The sequence below is a fragment of the Hydractinia symbiolongicarpus genome, chromosome 11 (genome assembly GCF_029227915.1).
Source record: "Hydractinia symbiolongicarpus strain clone_291-10 chromosome 11, HSymV2.1, whole genome shotgun sequence".
Lineage (NCBI taxonomy): Eukaryota > Metazoa > Cnidaria > Hydrozoa > Anthoathecata > Hydractiniidae > Hydractinia > Hydractinia symbiolongicarpus.
Genome location: NC_079885.1, coordinates 19664423 through 19684018, shown reverse-complemented (window position 1 = coordinate 19684018; position 19596 = coordinate 19664423). Strand labels below are relative to the sequence as shown.

At 33.0% G+C, this 19596-nt stretch overlaps 2 protein-coding genes across 7 annotated transcripts; one reads left to right on the top strand and one right to left on the bottom strand.

Annotated features, from left to right (window-relative positions):
- Positions 1–1239: 1239 nt before the first annotated feature.
- LOC130613675 (uncharacterized) lies at positions 1240–8203 on the bottom strand. Of its 4 annotated transcripts, XM_057434999.1 has the most exons (5): positions 8092–8203; positions 7770–7862; positions 3981–4239; positions 3126–3280; positions 1240–2514 (listed from the first exon to the last, which is right to left on the bottom strand). In XM_057434999.1, exons 2-5 carry the CDS (start codon positions 7840–7842, stop codon positions 2357–2359), a joined length of 645 nt encoding a protein of 214 aa, XP_057290982.1. In that variant the 5' UTR covers positions 7843–7862; positions 8092–8203; the 3' UTR covers positions 1240–2356. The 4 variants fall into 4 exon arrangements, with proteins under 4 accessions (XP_057290982.1, XP_057290981.1, XP_057290980.1 ...); XM_057434998.1 differs by lacking the exon at positions 8092–8203 and having other exon boundaries at positions 7770–8083; XM_057434997.1 differs by lacking the exons at positions 7770–7862; positions 8092–8203 and having other exon boundaries at positions 3981–4525.
- A 1201-nt stretch (positions 8204–9404) lies between these two features.
- On the top strand, positions 9405–18136 carry LOC130613673 (poly [ADP-ribose] polymerase 2-like). Of its 3 annotated transcripts, none has more exons than XM_057434994.1 (13): positions 9405–9510; positions 11215–11481; positions 11650–12322; positions 12772–12874; positions 13634–13708; positions 14170–14254; positions 15195–15657; positions 15939–16038; positions 16561–16659; positions 16791–16915; positions 17199–17281; positions 17356–17381; positions 17850–18136. In XM_057434994.1, the coding sequence occupies exons 1-13, from the start codon at positions 9480–9482 to the stop codon at positions 17889–17891; spliced, it is 2172 nt and encodes a 723-aa protein (XP_057290977.1). In that variant the 5' UTR covers positions 9405–9479; the 3' UTR covers positions 17892–18136. The 3 variants fall into 3 exon arrangements, with proteins under 3 accessions (XP_057290977.1, XP_057290978.1, XP_057290979.1); XM_057434996.1 differs by lacking the exon at positions 9405–9510 and adding an exon at positions 10108–10247; XM_057434995.1 differs by lacking the exon at positions 17356–17381.
- Positions 18137–19596: the final 1460 nt, after the last annotated feature.

Here is a 19596-nt window from a genome sequence, read left to right as displayed (position 1 = left end):
CATCAACACTGCTACGTCATCAACAACTTCTTTTTACTTTTATTTTAAGAAATGTAGAGATAATTTTTTTATTACACTTTTTTCTGTTGCAGCTTTTGTTCATTTTTTACTAGCTTTATCAGCGAAAAAATCCTATACCCAAGTCAAGATCCTCATACTTGCTGTTGCGACGACTGGGGGAAAATGACAAAGAGGGCTTCCACTGGCGAAACAGGCCTGCTCAACAAAAACACAGTGAATTCAATCACCCGAATCTCTCAGAATGGAAAAGTCACCATGACCACCACTGCTCACCACTTTCATGGCCAAAATGTTAAAGAAGATTATTACATGAATCCTATTCCAGTAGATTTGAGTGATCGATATCACCTTCGCTTCGTTGTTTATTTTGTTAGCTTAGTTGTTTATAAATCTTTTTTTCCAGTTCTGGTAGTAGTAATGCGAGTCTTGTCTCGCTGCTCGTAATTACATTTGGACACAAAATTTAACCTCTACAGCCAGTGCTCTTTTTTAGTACAAATAGGAGTTCCCTCAGTTCCAATATATTTCTTGTTCTGAAAATATTTACTTCATTTCCTTCCTGCCACATGTAATATTTTTAATTGCCTTGTCTTACAAATGATGCAATTTGCTTAAATGGTTAAAATTCACAAAATCAAGTAAAGTTACTGTCAAACTCACACATTTGTAATGTTTTGTTTCAAATCTTGCTGGCAGATACAGAAACTCCGTGGCACAATTTATCTTGCCAATGTAAACTTTTCCCTCTAAGGAGGGGTGCAGAATCCAATGGCTTACACTCTTGCTGTGCGCCCTTTTACGTAAATTTTAAATCCATTCGGCCCGGAGCTTTTTCAACATACTATGACTGATCAATAACCTTAGACTTGACCAAATTTAATCAAACTTGGCACACTTACCTTAAGAAAGAAACGAAATGACAGCAATAAATATTTGCTTTATCAACATCTGTGACGTCATGGGAAGCTCAAATTTCGAAAATAACACTATCTGCTTAAATTTCAATTATTTTAGTTCTAGAGCGAATATTAACCATAGAGATATAATAAAATAATATCTGTATGTATTAACATTCTATTTAAGGTTTCTGAGCAATAGCCAATGTCCAAGACTCTGAGTGGTGTGGAACATATAAATTTTGCATGCATATGTCTAATAGATATATCTTGAAACTCAGTAGGTATTATAACAATGCAGCATAACAGAAGACTAACTGTATTTAAAGAAAATTTTTTTTAAAAAATACCTTTTATGTATGCTTTTTTAAAAAAACCTCACAGTTAATGTACAAACTGAAATCCAGTGTTATTACATGAACACCATGACATGTTTCACCATCTTTGTATAGGACCAGCATAGTATAGTATAATTTTTTTTCCTTCTTAGATAAAATTAAAAACTTCCATTTTGTTGCACCGCATGCCATGTTAGATTGCCCTGACTTCACTTCGTTAGTAATAATAGCTAGTTTATAATATAATGGTCGCTTTCCCTCTTTGATTTAAAAGTAGTGATGGGAAAATTCCTAAGATTTTTCTGACATTAGTAAGTAAAGGTATGCTAAGTGTCGCTTGCCGGTAAAGACGAAATAATATATGCACATTATCAAAGTCATCATTTACAGTAGTAGAATTTGTCACATAAAAACTGCAAATATAGTAAATTCGAAATTACCATTTTTTTTCTATCATCAACATTGGAATAAATCCAAATTGAATGAATATGGCACGCTTGTGTTCTTGTAATTCCCTTTATTCAGGTTTATATTTCAACAAAATATCAAACTAGTTTGCAACAGATCCCAACGAACAAAATTTTGTTAGCTATCGTCACAATATTGTCAAATTATGTTTTCTGATCATTTCATCTATGAGTACATTGGGGTGGTAACGTACTTAAAAAGATCTTTATCTCGCTACTGCTGACGTTGCTACCCCATAGTAGTAAAGATTGTTGAAATAATTCCAATCTATTAACAGCTTCTTAAATGAACCAGAAGGGTTATTTGTGCCACAGATATACTTGCTGGTTTATTAAGTCAAAAATAATAGGCGTTGATTCCACTATATTTCTTTCACACGTCTCATTTTTTCAATTTTTTGGTGCAGTATGTTGCTTTTTGGTGTTTGGCAAAACGAGATAACATTCTCTGTTTCCCAAAGTTTGTGCATCTATTTAAACTTTTAGAGCATATCAAGCATGAGATTCATCCATAGGTTTCTTCTGCATTTATCTCAATTCTATTAATGCAGTGGCAGTTTATCGAATTGATTTAAACCTGCTTGTATTAATAACGATTAAAGGATGAGATGAAACCCCTTTTTTACTAGCTTAATTACATCCACGTCCAGTTTTCATCGTTAGAAGCAGGTGGAGTCTGTTGTTGCGTTGCTCGTATGTTATTGTTGCTGTACAATATAGGCGGTATTATCATCATTTGTCCATTCGGTGTGGTAAAAAGTGGAAATTGGGGTGTAGGTCTTGATTCTGTACCTTAAAAATAACAAAAATAACAACGTTTTACCTTCTTTTTAAATCTGAGTGATTACAAGCAGATTTTCAATAGGAAAATTATTGGTCATAAAAATCTGCTAATATTTTAGGGCCAAACAATTTAGACCTACCATTTCTACCTTCTTACCGCTTGGTTCAAAACAGTAAAGAAGCAATGACTGACTGTGTGTTTTCATCAAGTAGAAAGTAATAACAACTTTTTCAATGTTACAAACAAATAAACACAACAAGTTTTATAGGAAAGGAGATCGACAGCACAGTCGGTAGAGCAATTGCCCGGCAAGCGAAAGGTCGTGGGTTCAAGTCCCACTCGGTCCATCATCTTTGCAGCACTTGGGAAGATAATGTGCAGGATTACTTATTCAAATATAACAAGTTTTGTTACTGTGTATCACTTTCGTAATATTCTTTGTAGCAATAGCCGTCGCCTGTGTCTTTAAAGTGGTATCTGGTCAGATAGCTTGTGCTGAGGATTTACGAGATAGCAATGCTCGGATATGTATACCGGGCGAAAGTCTAATGAAATTTATAAACGGGCTGACGATTAGTACTCTTCAAAAGCACTCTGGTGGCTGTTTATATATTCTTACCTTGTGCGGTGCGTCGAAAACACCCATTCGCTGCATTAAAGCAATAGGAAGCAGCAATACTTGAAAGAATAACTTCAAAGATAAGAGTGACAAATAACGAGGTATGTACCAGCATTCCACTTGAAACATCAAAGAACCAATTGTCTGATACGTACCTAAATAAACAATACGTAACATTTTCTTGCCTTGAGAGAAAACTTATAGATTTTCTTGCAGACATTTTCGTCCTTGTCTCCCAGATTTTCCTACGCCTGATGCGAAGACTATTACCGGACAGCATGTTACGGTTTCTCCAGTAGCAAAGTAATCCCAATCTTCAAATACCTCAATGAATTATAATGCACGCAGTGTGCACACTTATACATTTAATGTATGCTTCAACTCTATAGCATGATTTATCAAATTTGCTAATGTGGACGGTTTTTTGCCTCGAGGCACTTCAGCTGCTATATAAGTAAGGATGCTTTGTATAAATCCTAAGCATGTTATATTCAAGCTGGTCCCACAGTTTATGCATTCTTTATTTACCTTCTATTTTCTTGTTACTTTTTTTTAATGATTCATCAATTCACATATAATTTCATACTGTTCAACACAGTTTAAGATATATTTAGCCACAACTAACAGAAGAAAATGATTATCTTGATTTTAAACCGATTTTAGGTTAGAATTTAATATAAAATCAAACACTTGCTTCTTGATACAAATATTTTTAGAAAAGCTTTATCGTAATCTTCAAAATTGTGCGACTTTTTTTACTATAAATTTAGAGGGAATCTTTTAGCAACATAAGTACTTGAGTTAAAAGAAGAGATCATACGTGCGAATTATCAACAACAGAAATAAAAACCTTACCTTAAACTAAATCCACTTTTTATGGCAAATAACAGAGACAGTAACGCACAAAGTATGCTTAATGCCATAAAAGTTCCATTGAGCATTGGACTTATTTGATGTATTCCAGATGCGATTCCAATTGAACCTGTTATTATTATTAGTATGCAAACACTGAAATCAGCTCTGCTCCAATGCAACCAGTGGGGTTCTGAAATCGATTCTCTTATTGCGATACACAAACATAAAACGAACAAACCAATCCAAACTTGGACAATGCCTAAGACGGAAAGAGACCAAATAATGTCTTCTTGTATATAAAAAAAGAAATCTTTTCTTAAAAGGAAAAAGAAACTCTGTTTGCTTTGATTTTTTTGCATAAAATTAACTTTCAACCCTTAATGTCGTAAAAGCTAAAAAAAATATAGAAACATTTAAAACTTATGAACCAGAGGTGGAAGAAAAATTCAAGAATGCAAAATCCACATGGCATTGAATTTCCTATTCTTTTCTCTTTTGGAAAATGAGTTTTACCACGCCAGTGTAAGCTTCTTTTGTTTAATTGTAATATTTAAACCCTATTCGAGCTGAAGGGAGGAGTGGGGGCAAGAAACCCGCTAAGATCTGAGGAAAAAATAGACCACTGACCCGGACCTACGTGTGCGCAAAAATAAGGGGTACTGACAATCCTCTTCATCCTTTTGTCGGTGTTTAAAAAAATGACAAAAAAACTGCCTTTGTTTCACTAATTTCGTCCATGATTGTAGATCAGTTTTTCTGATTGCATTTCCTATAAGATCAAGCCGTTTCAGCACCTTTCTTTTTTTCAAAAATTCATGACTTTCCCACTGCGTAAGGACTAAGCAAAAGCCTAGCCTACGTTTGCTTCAATCGATATCGGTCGGTTTGATCAATGTTGTTTATAAGAAACCCGCCGTTGAGTCGCACAATTTTATTAATCGCTTGGGAGGTTTGACTTACTGGGTGTTGTATATTTTTTTATAACAGCGTCTAAGATTACAGCTGATGCAGGACGTCTCTTGCTGGTATGGTTGGTCGTATGTTATAGCTGAATTGATGTAGCTGGGATGCTAAACACTATTCTTTAAAATTCGTGTATTTTATCAGGTAGGAATCATTTTATATATAGCTAAGTGAAAAAAGTGTGCTGGCTAACTAGCTAGCTATCTCAATTTTTATAGTCGTGAAGTTACTTAGAACGAAGCGGGTTGCCGAAACAGCTGAGTTCCAAGGGGCGCTGTAAGCCTCCTGGTGGGATCCAGGGACGAAGGCCTTGGAAGCCAACGAATATTTAGTGTCTTAAAAGCAAGATAACCATCAGATTCCCTAGTTAGATAAAATCAATTTTCATGCAGTGATAAAGATATTTATTGGCAGAAAAAAAAAATTATCACTTAGCAAAAAAGTGTGTGGGGGGAGGGGGCTGAATCTTCCCAGCCCCCCCACCCCCTAGTGGCGCCGCCCTTGTAATTCTATCACATAAAAAGATATGCATTCGCACAGGATTTTTTTATATTTTTTACAGAAAAGTTGTCGAAACGTGGCAAAATTTTATTTTTGCTTGCACCTAGCTGTCAGGGGGAACTGTTGATTAGCCTGCAACAAAATATATAGTTAGCCGATGAAAGATAATTAGGCGCTACGTTATGGCCATCTATATAAATATAGATGGCTATAGAAAGATCGAGAACGAAGAAAAAAGATATATCTATTGTATAAGTAGTTGCATGAGCAGCTACTTATGCTGTACACACTGTATATATATATATATATCTATAATTATTTTGCATAGAGCTAAGCAGACCCACGTAGGGTTCGGGCTCTAACAGACAATTTCCTGCAACATCCAACAGCCCACACTGTGTGGCTTTTCCCCAATTTTTCTCACATGGCTTTGATTGACCCAAACCATGCGAGAAAAATTGCGTCAGGGGGAATTGAATCTCGTGCTCCCGGAGAAAAATGCCAGAGTTATAACCACTAAGCTACCATGCCATTGAAAACGGCTAACTATTCTGTTACTGGCTAATTATCAGTTCTCCCTGAGTGCCTAATTTGTTCATCATTATTAAATCTGCAAATTTATTAATTGTGTGTTTACCCTTTTTGTTTCAACTTGTTGAATTCAATTTGCCAGTTTTTCTAACAAAACAATGACCAATCAGTTTCCTCAAAATAAAAATCGCAACTAATCCAACTCCTTGAAAGAAATTCAAATTTGAGAATTCAAATCAAAAAAAAAAATCAAATTTGTTGAGTTCAATAAATCGATTTTAAAAAAATAAATCTTCTTTTGTCCCCAGGTTTCAAAATCATAACAATCTGGTTTCAATGCAGTTTATGGTAAAATTGTATTCTTGTTTCTCATTTTTAAAAAGTATTTTCTTTTTCAGATCAGCTGTTATTAAACCATGCACCATCAGCATTTCCAAAAAATTTTTAATAAGAAAGTAAATTCTAAAGGTCTAAATTGGAATTGTCAAGTTTATGCACTACAACATTTGTTTTCTGGAATTTCCAGAATTTTTCTTATCAGTTTTAAAAATAGACAATTAAAATGTTATTTTCGAATACTTCATATAGCTATGTAAGAAAATTTTAGTTACTTATTGTGTTGTATTTTAACATTGCAGGTTAGTTACAATAATAATTGAGAATACTCAATGATTTTTGTGTACCCCATAATTCTTCGTTTTCATTCAAGGTCTACTTTAAATTTCAAATGTTTTAGGATAATGGCGGAAATCTTCAAGCCCCTGGGCTTCTTGTTTTGTTTTTATAATAATCTATAAGGGAATTCAAGCTGAGTACGTTCTTAATTTTTTTTTGCAAAATCTTAGCCTCTACGTTTTTATAAATTACAATCCCTCGCTTGAAATATTGAGACAATGGAACTTTTTGTTCATTTCACAAAGTTGTCAAAAATCATCAATTTGCAAATCCTGCCGGCTGCGTATGTACTTTTTTTTACAGATACGTAGGTTGGTAAGCAGCGTTTAAATTGCGCCCGTTCTGACCAAAAAAGAACCCGAAATATAAGAAAAATGACCATGCTGACGTCAACAATTAGCACATTTGGATAGATATCTAACGAAATATCCTAAGTCGTAAGTCCGCTGTAAACAAGTTCAAATTGCGTGAATCTAGTACAAAGATGACTACTTGTTAGGGCGAACTTCGAAATTGTCCGACCTGTCTCAGTATATTTTGTTAAAGGTTGTAGGTTTTTGTAAAACACGTATAACTGTCCAAGAAAAAGCGACAGTAATATATGTTTGGATGCAATTTTCAAGTATTCAAATACATGCCCAATTGTTTTTCTACCAAAACCAAAGCTAAATGTCACAGAAACGATGTTCACAGTTTTGCGAAACTTGCACTTATGTTACGACTGTTTGTATTACAGATCAGGCTGAAGCCGTTACTTATATTTACGCAAGCGTATATAACTTGCCAAAGTCTTCGAAAGTTTATGGGTCTTGTACATGCGCATCCTTGTAGGTAAATAAGCAGTCCTGCTTATATGGTAAAATGGTAAAATGGATTACTGAAATTTATACAGATTTTTTGGAAGCAAGATCCAAAAGGCACGATATTAATTTTTATAAACTATATTCTTTTTTTTACAAATTATTTTATCAATGTCAAGCGAATATTCCATTTTTCATTTGACTTCTGTTGTCTGTCCTTTAGGATTTCTACCTACTGGAATGAGTGCACATATCCATATTGTTCTTAACGCAAAATCAAAAGATTACGTCGCACGGAAAATCATTTATACAAACTCACCTAGTCTTCGTATCATCTTAAAAATTTTATTTTTTGTTGCCAGTCTTTCAGCTCTCGTCTCCTCACTGTTCATTGTGCAAAATAAAAAACCTTCTAAAGAAATAATTTTCTTCGTCTTAGTATGATAACCTTTTTACAGTCGTAAAATCTTAAGACTGTTAGTTTTGTAGCTATCTTCCTTTATGTACAAAAAACTCTAAGTTCTTTTCTATATTCATAATATAATATGCGAAAAATAAGAAAGAGAGTTTTTTAACAATAAGAAACTGTTAAGGAAGTTTGGAACAGCTGAAAAACAAAATAATAACTCAATGCCACATACTGCATAAAAATCTTCTTTTCCTTCTTCTTCTCGTTTTTATCTTTCTTATTTTACTCTTTCATTCCATTTCCTCTTCTCTTTAATTTTTTCAGTCACAGTTTGAAAGATGAAAGAAAAAGAACATTTCATTAAATTATTATTAAAGTTTTAACAACAGGTGCTTTTTATTATTCGTTTTATTTTTAGCAAATCCATCTTTTTACTTTGCATTGTTTCGTTAGCAGTCCGACAGAAGTTCCACGAGGAAGTACGACGTCTCAGACGTCATACGTTTAATGTCATGAACCTGATGTTAGAGGCGTAAAAGGCTTTAAAGGGCTCAGAAATACAATAGTTTTGAACTGTCTGGGGAGATTTTTTTTAATAAAAAATAGATGTCTTACGTGAATCAGACTGTGTGATGTGTTGCAGATAATGCATGAAAATAATGCGCTCGAAATTATCAAATACATCAAACATGGGCTTACTGGGAAATTCTTTACTACTGCGCTTTATTTCCTCGGTTGTTTTGTTAGTGGTTCGATTAGCGCGGTTACATTCACGATTAATTGCATTTAACTCATTCGCCAGCTACAAATTCCTCTTTTTATAAATAATTGATAGCCTGAATAGATATGCAACGTTTGTATCCTCATTTTTTACGTACAGTAGACGTCCGGTAATTCGAATCCCGCTTAATTCGAACTTTCCGTTATTTTGAACAAATTGCCAAGTCCCTTGAGTTTGGTTTAATAAAGTCTTATATTTTGAGCTGCTTAATTCGAACTCCGCTAATTCGAACAATTCGCTAATTCGAACAATTTTACAGTCCCAAGACTGCATTATGCTCATTAATTCGAAATTTTGTGTATCGATAAATAAAATCATATGGGAAAATAAAAAAATCGTTTTCATTTTTATTCATTTCTATTGCATCAATGGTGGCAAAATTTCTTTCAATTTATTAATTAAATTAGCATTTCCAATAAAATGAAGTTTATAAGGAATTTGGAGGACTTGCCCATCGCCAAGCAAACAACGTTAAAAGATTTTTATAAAGAGTTATAGTAAAGTTGTAACAAAGTTATATTAGCATAAAACCTTTAAATGTTTATTAAAAAAGACGGTAAAAAGTAGTGCCTGAGGAAAATTTTTGTTGTTTTTTCACCAACATTCTTATCGACAGACAATGTAAAGAAACCTCATGCAACCGTATTCAGGGTATGTTACGACTCTTTTTAATAAACAATTTGATAGACCACTTAAAAGCCCAGGTCCCCAAAAACCCTAGGGGAACAGTAAGTGCTTTGCAGTTGTGATAGCCGCACGGCTTTCTTCGAGACTTTTTCGCGGGAAAGTTTTTCCCGCATGTCAAACAATTGCGCGCATCGCACTTCATCAAAACAAATATGGCTACTAAAAGAGCCATGCCTCTGGAAAGTATGTAGATACAGTTTTTTTTAACTAACTAGGCTAGCTAGCTAAAACCTATAGTTCCTAAACGTGAAAGTAAAAAGCAAAAAATCTTGTCATTTTTACATGGTTTAGTATATTCTTAGATTAAAAATACATGTAGCTAGCTAGCTAGACTGCTTCGCCTTTAAGTGATTACACACTTTCATTTATAAAAATTTCCAGACAAGGGAGCATTGCACAATAAAGGATCTTTCCCCGGTTTGGAAAAAATCACCTGATCAATTGAGTTTAAAATGTTCTACTATGTTAAAACAACAGACAAGACTTGCCTAGCTAGCCAGCTAAAAATAGCTTAGCTAGCTGGCTATGCTATGAATATACTTTTAGTCAGATATGATAAAAACATGCACACTTTTTCCTTTGTTTGGTACCTGTGTAGCTAGCAAGCTACTTTTTCCCTACTAAACGAACTCAAGCTGCATGTCTCTAGAACAGTCTGAACATGTGTGATCTAGTTGCTTGTGCTTTAACAAAGTTTAAGCAGATAAATTATATATATACTTACCAGATTCTGGTAAAAGTTTCACCTGATCTGGGGATTGCCTAATTAATTGACCAGGTGATTTACCCCAATCAAACATACTGTGCTGACAGAACAGAAAACAGCAAAAAACTATGGAGTAGGAGGGCTTTCAGGGAGTTTGGTTTTGCAAAAAAATATTGGTGATATATCTCGGGAAATCCTACCTACAGCTAGGAAGGTAGGTGGATCAGTTGTCAATGTTTACAAATATATTCACAATGGCTCATAACTCAAATATGCTAATAAAAAGGTCGTTATATAAATACTTTCACCACCGACATAAAATATATAATCAAGAAGAATATATTATGTATATATTAAGAATTAAACAAAAATACAACAAATAAAATAGACATTTACTAATAAATATAAAGAAAGATAGGGAAAGAATCAAATGAAAATATTTAATTCATAACTCTAATATTGTCTTTCTCAAGTGATTTACAGAAATGACATCTAGATGTGTAAATTACAGGTTGTGACCTGCTAGTTTAAAACTGTGTTTTCAATTCAAAATAAATCAATTATAAACAAAATATGCTGTTGACATGTTGTTCTCCTAGACTAAAGAAACATAATTTACCAGTAAAAGTGTTCCCAACTTGATACAAAATTATTTGTTATCAAATCAGTTGATTATCCTGGTAATTATGGTTGTATATACCTGAGCAATAAGCAGCAATTTATAGCTTTATTATAAAAACTAAAAAACTTGATAAACAACTTTTTATTCTCTATAACATACAAAACAGTTTGGAGGAGTCCTTTTAGGTCAGTCAAACAGAAAGAATAAAAAGTTTAGTTTTTAGTGTCTTAATCTCAAAATATCTTTGTAAATAAAACCATAAAATGTGTTTGTTTAACCTTTATATGTGGCTAAAAACATGACGATGTTAACATGTAAAAAGATAGTGTAAGAAAATAGAAAGAAGACAAAAAGCCCTATCACACTCAACACCACAGCTTTTAGAAAAAATGGTGTCTTGTCATGAACTGTAAAAACACAAGGCTTAGGTTCTGTGTGTATCCTGATAAAAATTGCACATAGCTATTTTGAGCATACAAAATTCAACTATTATAAAATTAATAGAATCAGAATATGATGTACTATATATATTCATCACATTTCATATTCATTTTTATAGATTCAACAGCTGTAAAGAAGATGAAAGTTTCAGAAGAAGACATCTGCTGGGAATGGGAAAACGATGGACATATATGGTCCAAATTTTCTTCCACCCTTAACGATGAGCTCACCTTAGCATTTAAGTCTGGCTTAAAAAACATCAAAATCATGATAAATGAGGCAAAATTTGACATTGTCTTTGAACGAATGGTGCAGCGAAATTTAAAAACCTTTTGGGAGAGAAGAATCAGAGCTAATGTTGATAGTGGTGATGGTGGTCTTTCAGGTTTGCCTTTTTAAGAAGCTAGCGTATTTCTTCCATTTTGTGGATTACCTGATGTGTGCAACAAACTGGTAAATAAATGGAATGGTGTTAGCAAACGTTATGTCGATAAAGTATATATATAATTGATTTCTCAACACAGTATTAATCAACTTTTACTCTATTTTTCAGGGACCTACCATTATCATAATGGAAATACATGGACGTTACTGCATCATTCTGTTCAAAGATTACTCTTTGCAACTAAATTATTTGGCTTAACTGAAGTAACATATGCCTTTGGAGGCAAGAAATACAATGTAGATTTAAATAGCATGACTCAGACTGACAATAAAACAAAAAAGAAACAGCTTTTAAAAGAAGATGTAACAGATGTTGATAAAAATGATCTGAATAACAGTAATAATATAAATGCAGAATCACAAAAAGAAAACGGAGCTACTGGCAAAGTTAAAGTAGAGGCTACGTCTGACGAGGAGGAAGAACAACCAGCAAAAAAAATTAAAAAAACTGTGACTGGGAAAAAGACGGCTAAAGACGAGGATGAAAAGCCAACTGTTAAATCATTTTCATTTACAGGAAAAGTTCCTGTTGACACTGAGTGCCCCGTCAGAGAAAAATATCACGTTTATTTTGAAGGTTTTAACATATATGATGCTATGTTGAATCAAACTAACTTAAAAAACAATAACAACAAATTCTTTTTGTTGCAAGTTTTGCAAAACAATAAAAATAATGGGTATGCTGTTTGGCTTCGTTGGGGTCGTGTTGGCATGCGGGGACAGACAAATTTGATAACCTGTGGCAATGACTGTGAAGAAGCAAAGGAAATATTTTTTAAAAAGTATGAAATTAATTGTGTACATAAACACTATATTTGCTAGTAGTAGCCCTAAAATGAATTTTTATTGAACCCAAATAATGGGGCAAACAGTGCAGGCATGACTGCACTGTTATAATGGAATTACTATTTTTTATTTCTGTTACCTAAACTTTGGCAGTTTTAAGATTAGCTTTAAACTTATATATTATGCAGAAACAATAAAATATGAAGCCAATTGCAAATTTGTGAAAAAACAACAGAAGTAAAATCAAATCAAATCAAAAAACCTTTTCAGTCTGGGGAAGAGCTGATTCTGCTACTTAATTTTAATAACTTTTTTTGCTGCCTTGCATACGATTAATACTTACTTCATTAATACTTAATTTCTCTACCTATATCATTTCACACCTTGTCTATAAGAATGTCTTCGCACTATTTCACTGGTTATCAAATTAGTTGACCATATTTAGGTTCTACGACAAAACGAAAAATGAATTTGCTGACAGAAAGAAATTTAAGAAAGTTCAAGGCAAATATGATCTTCTTGCCATGGATTATGGAAACACAAAAACGGTATGTGTGTGATATGTTTTCTTTAAGAAATGTAAAAGAAACATGAATTTATTCATAAAACATTTATCATCCGGAAAACTCGTTAGGAAAAGAAAAGAGGATAGTATTTCATTGAAAGTGCAAAAATTGTTCACATCAAATGCCATTTTTGTCTGTTTTTGTTGTCGTACAGAAAGCACATTTATAAATTCTTGCATTCACAATGTGTTTGCCATATATGAATTATAAATTTTTAAATTATTAAAATAGGTTTTAGCTTAAAATGAGCTAATAAACTAACTTAGGGAATTTTTGAAAATAAAAATTAACTTTCGTCAAATTAACAATATATTTTACGATAATTAAATTTTGCGATGAAAGAATTTCATGGCAATTTTTTTCTTAATTTATGTTTTGGAGCTATTCTGTAGGTGACATAGTGATAAATTTTATATCTTCATTAGATCACAGAGAAAAATTAAAAAAAATCAAATTTACAGGAAATAATTTGACACGTTGACACCAATAATTTCTGCAGTAACTATGTAGTCTGCAAAAATTTATTCCCTTAAAATACTATTTAGTTGTTCCTTTTTCGTTAATGTTGTGAGTTAATGTTTTCGTTTTAAATATGCAACTTAGATTACATTCACATTTCACCTCTACTTTCAGTCAGCCCACCCAAACCTCGAAAATTCGATTTAATGTTACTGTTTAGCACTTTAAATCAGTTTAAAAACATAAGAACTTCTATTAGTAACAACTCCATTTTGGTCATAGGATACAGTGGATGGTGCTGGTAAACCAAAAAAAGAAAAGAAAGTTCCAGAATCAAAACTTGAGAAGAAACTGCAGGTGAGACGACAGTTGTTTGCATAATAAATGTCAGCCACCAGAACTTCCATGCCGTCACCAATTAATATTTGCGTAGATTTAAGGATGTAAAACCTCACATCTCCAGTATCCTTAATATCCCCTGCAGAGCAGATGCGCTAAAGATTTTGATTGACTGGTGGAAATTTTCTTCTGATTTAAAGTAGAAATTTTATTCCTCTTTGGAATGGCGGATATTTCTTACAGCCAATCAAAGTGCTCATAACTATTCCAATTACAACATTTGTCCTAACTCAATGTTAAAAGAAACACTACACTCTTTTATATATAATGACGACTAAAATACGCTTTTAATTCAATAGGATCTCATTCTGTTATACATGGGTAAGGTCCTGACATTCCCGAAAAACACAACAGAAATGGTTACTTCAAATTTATGTAGTATAGTTGTTTTAATGGTTTTATTTCCATTTTTTTAATAGGCTTTGGTGGAGTTATTATGCGATGTTAAGGAAATGGAAGAAGCCGTCCTTGAAATGAAGTATGATTCAAAGAAAGCCCCACTAGGTGCGAACTTCTTGTTGTCTGTAGATCCTTGACATTTTTCGTTCATGTATATGGTGTTACAGGAACTTTTTCTAAAATTTTGAAAGGGTACTGATATGTTAAGAGTTCGTTTACATGAGATGAAAGTGAAATTAAGGCAAGGTGAAATTCAAAACTGCAGCGAAAGTGACTGTTTATATGTTGTTTCACGTCATGTTAAATTTAATTTCATGGGGTGATGCGTTAGGGGACAAATCTTTTGTATTATTACTATTATTTATTAGATGTATATTTTTGACTTATTAACATGAATACACTTGCTTTCAATATAAAATGTATGATATAAAAAGATAGAGCAAGTAGAAAAAATTATGGCATATCACCAAACCCATATATGTCCACTGATGGATAACCACATTTCACTGCAGGCTGAAGTGTTTACATGGAAATCTTGCACCAGTTGAAATACACTTTGTTTAAATTTACTGCGATAATATCCTCCCGAAGTATAATAAATAATAGTATAATAAAAACTCATGTAGATAGTCCTAAAAAATACACTGAACCTAAGTTACTGAAAAAGGTTTGAGTGGTTACTTATTGTTTCGTGTAAACAGCCTCTTAGATGCTTTTTATCTGCCTTCTAATTGGCTGAAATGAATTCTTTTAGTTATTGAAAATATTTATGTTCAAAGTTGACAAACTAACAATCTAAGCCTAATTTATGTTTATATTCTGCAATTCTTTCTTGCAATTATATAGCTTGAGAAAGATTTTAAATCATTTTGCAACAAAAATCATTTCTCTTTTTATTTTTCACCTTTATTTCTCATTCATTTTTCACATAACGTTCTTTAGTCGCAAGAAAATTCTTAAAAATGGAGAAAAGAAAACTCCATTGGTTTTGGTATTCTTACTTTGGACCTCTATTTTAAGACTTTCCTATTTAAAAACCTTTTAGGTAAACTTACGAAAGCGCAAATTAAAGCTGGTTACAAGGCTCTACAATTGATTGATCGTTGTATAACAAACCAGAAGACTGGTGACGAATTAATAAAAGCTTGTGACGCCTTTTACACGCGTGTCCCGCATTGCTTTGGCATGCAGCGGCCGCCAATTATACGTACAAGAAAGGATCTCAAATTAAAGATTGAACTGCTAGAAACGTTGGGTGATATAGAGATTGCAATGAAAGTTATCAATGATGAGTCTAATAAGATGTTGAATCCCATAGACCAACACTACCTAGCTTTACGCTGCAAGTTAGAAGCTTTAAGTCACGACACTACGGAATTTGATGTAGTGAAGAGGTACACGCAAAACACACATGCGAAAACGCATAGCCAGTATACAATGGAGGTAGTGGATGTGTTTGAAGTTATCGAGAGTCCGCACAATGAAAATTTCAAAGATGTTGGCAACACGTATGTTTTATAATATTTCTATGGTTTATAATATTACCTTCTGTTTTTTTTGTCCGATTTGTGATTAAATACTTGTGTTTTTATGATTTTATAAATTGTTTGCCATTTCGAGAAAAGTTAACCCTTTAAATTCTGAGTTTTCGCCAATGATCTGCCATTGTTAACCGGATTTCTTTTATGCAGTTTTCTATTTAATATCGTCAAATAGATTGATCACGAATTGTGATCAATAGATGGCACGACAGTATGTTGTTTTAAAAATTAGAAATTTTACATTGCAGTATGCTATTATGGCATGGATCGCGTCTAACAAATTGGGTGGGCATCCTCAGTCAAGGTTTGCGCATTGCTCCTCCAGAAGCTCCTGTGACAGGATATATGGTGAGTACACTACTTTCTTAACTTCTTCCTTTCTTTGTTTATGAGCCACATTCTACTTTTTTATAATCTTCCTGCACCCTCTCATTTTCCCTCGCCCGCCCCCCTCTTTCTGCCTCTCTCTCTTTTTGCCTGGCCTACCCCTCCCTTATTCTCTCTCACTCGCCCACCCCCGATTGTTAATTTTTAAATTTTTTTTCCAAAACCTTTCCCACCCCATTTATTTATTGAGTTGACCAAATTATTCAACTCGTTTGAAATATGCTGCTTATTTTCTTCAGCCTGCAATTCAATTAAAATTGTATATTGGAATACAAAATAATCTGGCGTTGCAATGACTTATTTGAATAAATAAAGCAACCAAAACGCATTTACAATTCGGTATTCTGTAGCAACTGATTATACTTTTATTTCTTACCTGAAATCTAACTGACCAATTAAATAACAGCTAAACTACATTTCAAACAGCCTTGTTTTCCTTGAATATATGATGCTGTTTAATGCTACTAATTTTTTAATTTTTAGTTTGGTAAAGGAATATACTTTGCGGATATGTCGTCGAAAAGTGCAAATTATTGCTATCCCACGCGAACAAAAAATACAGGATTTGTTTTGCTGTGCGAGGTAACGGTTTTTTAAGTTTTTTTAAGTTAACTTAAAGTTTTTATTATTTTTTTTGTCAATTATTTCGTAAAATACGAGAAATCACCACCGCTCGTTAAATAACAACAGTTTCATATTGCGCCACTCTATAGGTATCACTTGGTAAAACAAACGATTTGTTGTCAGCTGATTTCAACGCAGACAACCTTCCCCCTGGATGTCATAGTACGAAAGGGTTAGGAAAGATTGCGCCTGATGAGAAAGAAAATATAACTTTGTAAGTTCGTCTTTTTCATAACTGGTTATGATGTATCTCTAAAAGAAGGCGTTTTTGCTCATTAAATATTTACAACTCTGCATAAATTTTAATGCCAACATTTTTTTTAACAGGTAACTTTTGTTTTAATAGTGGAAATAGCACTTGCAAAATATTATGTATTAGGATATCAGTTTTATTGTTTTTTCTTATAAAGATGGCCCTTCCATTGCATGTCTCGAGGTCCAACCTCAAGGTCTTACTGTAGCATTCCTAATAGTTTTGTATCCTCATATTATTTTAGACCTAATGGGGTTGTTGTACCACTTGGCAAACAATCCGATACGGGTGTTATAAATCCCAATGGATATACATTAAACTACAATGGTAACAGCTGATAATTCTGTATTAGCCCGGATTCTTTGCCTTTATAAACTCTTCGTATGTTTTTTTTTATTTAGAATACGTTGTGTACGATACAAAACAGGTATTACGATATTAGTTTCGCTGCTTGTGCGATTTTTCGTGCTTTTGCACCAACAAATCTTCGCAAAAGTTATGAAAAGTGTCACTATTCGCACATGTTCTTGTGAAACATTTCGTGGCATATATATATTTTTACTAGTTATATTTCCCTAATTTATTATTATTCCTTATTTATTAACATCCACTTTGTAGTCATTCGCGAATATAAATTTAATCTCGTTAAGGTAATTCTTTTCATATGTGTGTTAGTTTCGGTGTGGTGTTTTGATATAAGACATATGAGAACATCTAAATTTTCTAAGGTTGTTTTTAGTTTTATTTGTGTATGCAAAAACAAAAGTTATTCCGGAAGAAAATTTTTAAGATATTGAACGGATAAGAAATAAGCAAAGAATCGAGAAATATATTTTTGCTTTAAGTATGTGTATTATTTAAATCTTGCTTATTTCTTTTTGTCTTTATTTTAAAGGTGCGATCGAAATACCTGGTGCAAATAAAATTTCACTTCTAGCAGAACAGTAGACCGCCATACATGTCTGGCTGACGGACGCATCACCATTTATGAAACACGGGTTTGCGAGTCGAAGAATAAAACGAGTCGTTTGTGACAGAAACACGTAGTGAACATTTAGATTTTTATGTAATTAAACTTTTTTCTGTTTTGTTAGATTATAATTTAAGCAGATGTGGAGGATAGTGTAAGGAATCATGTACACACAATGCAATTTTTTCTTTAACATTACTGTCAACATGGTGGACGCCCCAACCCTTTAAAGAGTTTAGTTGAATGCAATAACATAAAGAAAATCAAGAGAAATGGACAAAAATTTAAGATATATATATACAGGATAAATCAGAGACCTAGCCTTAGATGCAGGCAGACACTGTTCAACGTGTAAGATTTTTATGAAAGCTGTAACTGTAACCCAAGTGGGAAACATTCATATCTTCTTTGTGCGCCTGTTGCACATGTGTTAAGGGAGAAACGTTTGTCTGCACTTAATGGATCAATTTTTCGCAAGTTAATAAAATTACATTTTACCTGGAATTGGTATTTTAGCAAATTTATTGTCGGAAAAAAGCATTCGGAACGGATTGTCTATACCTTCTGATAATGTTTTTAAAGAAAAGAGAAGTTAGATTTACGTAATACCAAAATTCCATATGGGAAATCAAAGATGGTGATAGCCATTTCATATAATTTTATTGACAGATTAGAATTCTACACTGAGAAATCCTATATAAAATATCCCAAATCCAGCCAATTTTACAAAACAATGTATATATAAAGTTGTAATAGAGAAAAAATATTTGGTATGAGATAAAATCTCGTTAAAAATAGGTTGTCAGAAACTTACCGAAGAAGAAAATTTGCAGTTTAAGAAGTTAGTTATATCGCAGAATAAACTATGCGCTTGGCGAAGCATGTTAAAATTTATAATGAAATTCAGATCACATTAAAAATTACTAAAAAAAAAATTTGGGGGGGGGGGGACTTATTTCCTCTAATTCTGCTAAATACTATGATATTACAATCAAGTCTTCAGTATTATGCACAATACCGTCACATGTCACATCTTTCAGCGAATTCCTAGCTAAAAATAGAGATAATTTTTGTTTAAAAAAATGAACAAAGCATATATATTGACTTTTTTAGAATATCTCTGTGACAGTTTGTCCTGCGACCAAGGATAAAATTTTCGTGCGTCGGCCACTTATTCAAAGGAGTGGCCTCTCATGCATGTGCGGAAAAAACTGAAAAATCGACAGGCTAATAAAATACAGATTTTAAGCAAAGAAACGTGTATTATCATCTTTTCATTAATTTGTTCGGAATCTAAACTACATGCAAACTATATTTTAAGATAATAAGATACCTCCACCGCTTGCATTATTTTGCCATTCAAACAGGCGTGGGTAAATGTGTGTGGAATATAAATTTAACATTTCCGCAGTAAAGGTAGAATAAAAACTTACTTGTAAGACTATGTGTGGAATAACATTTTAAACAATGTTATAAGTACACACTTTAAAATTTGGCCAAATTTTTTCAGCAACGAAAACTCTCTTCTGTCATAAATTTTGATGCAGAACTTGTTGCCAGTTGTTTCACACCTTGTCAGAAAGCTTGTTCTTTTGACTTTTTAAAAACAACACACATCGCACGAATCTGAACTTTGCTAAGCTGCAGCTTGGATTGTTGCTGACTATAGCAA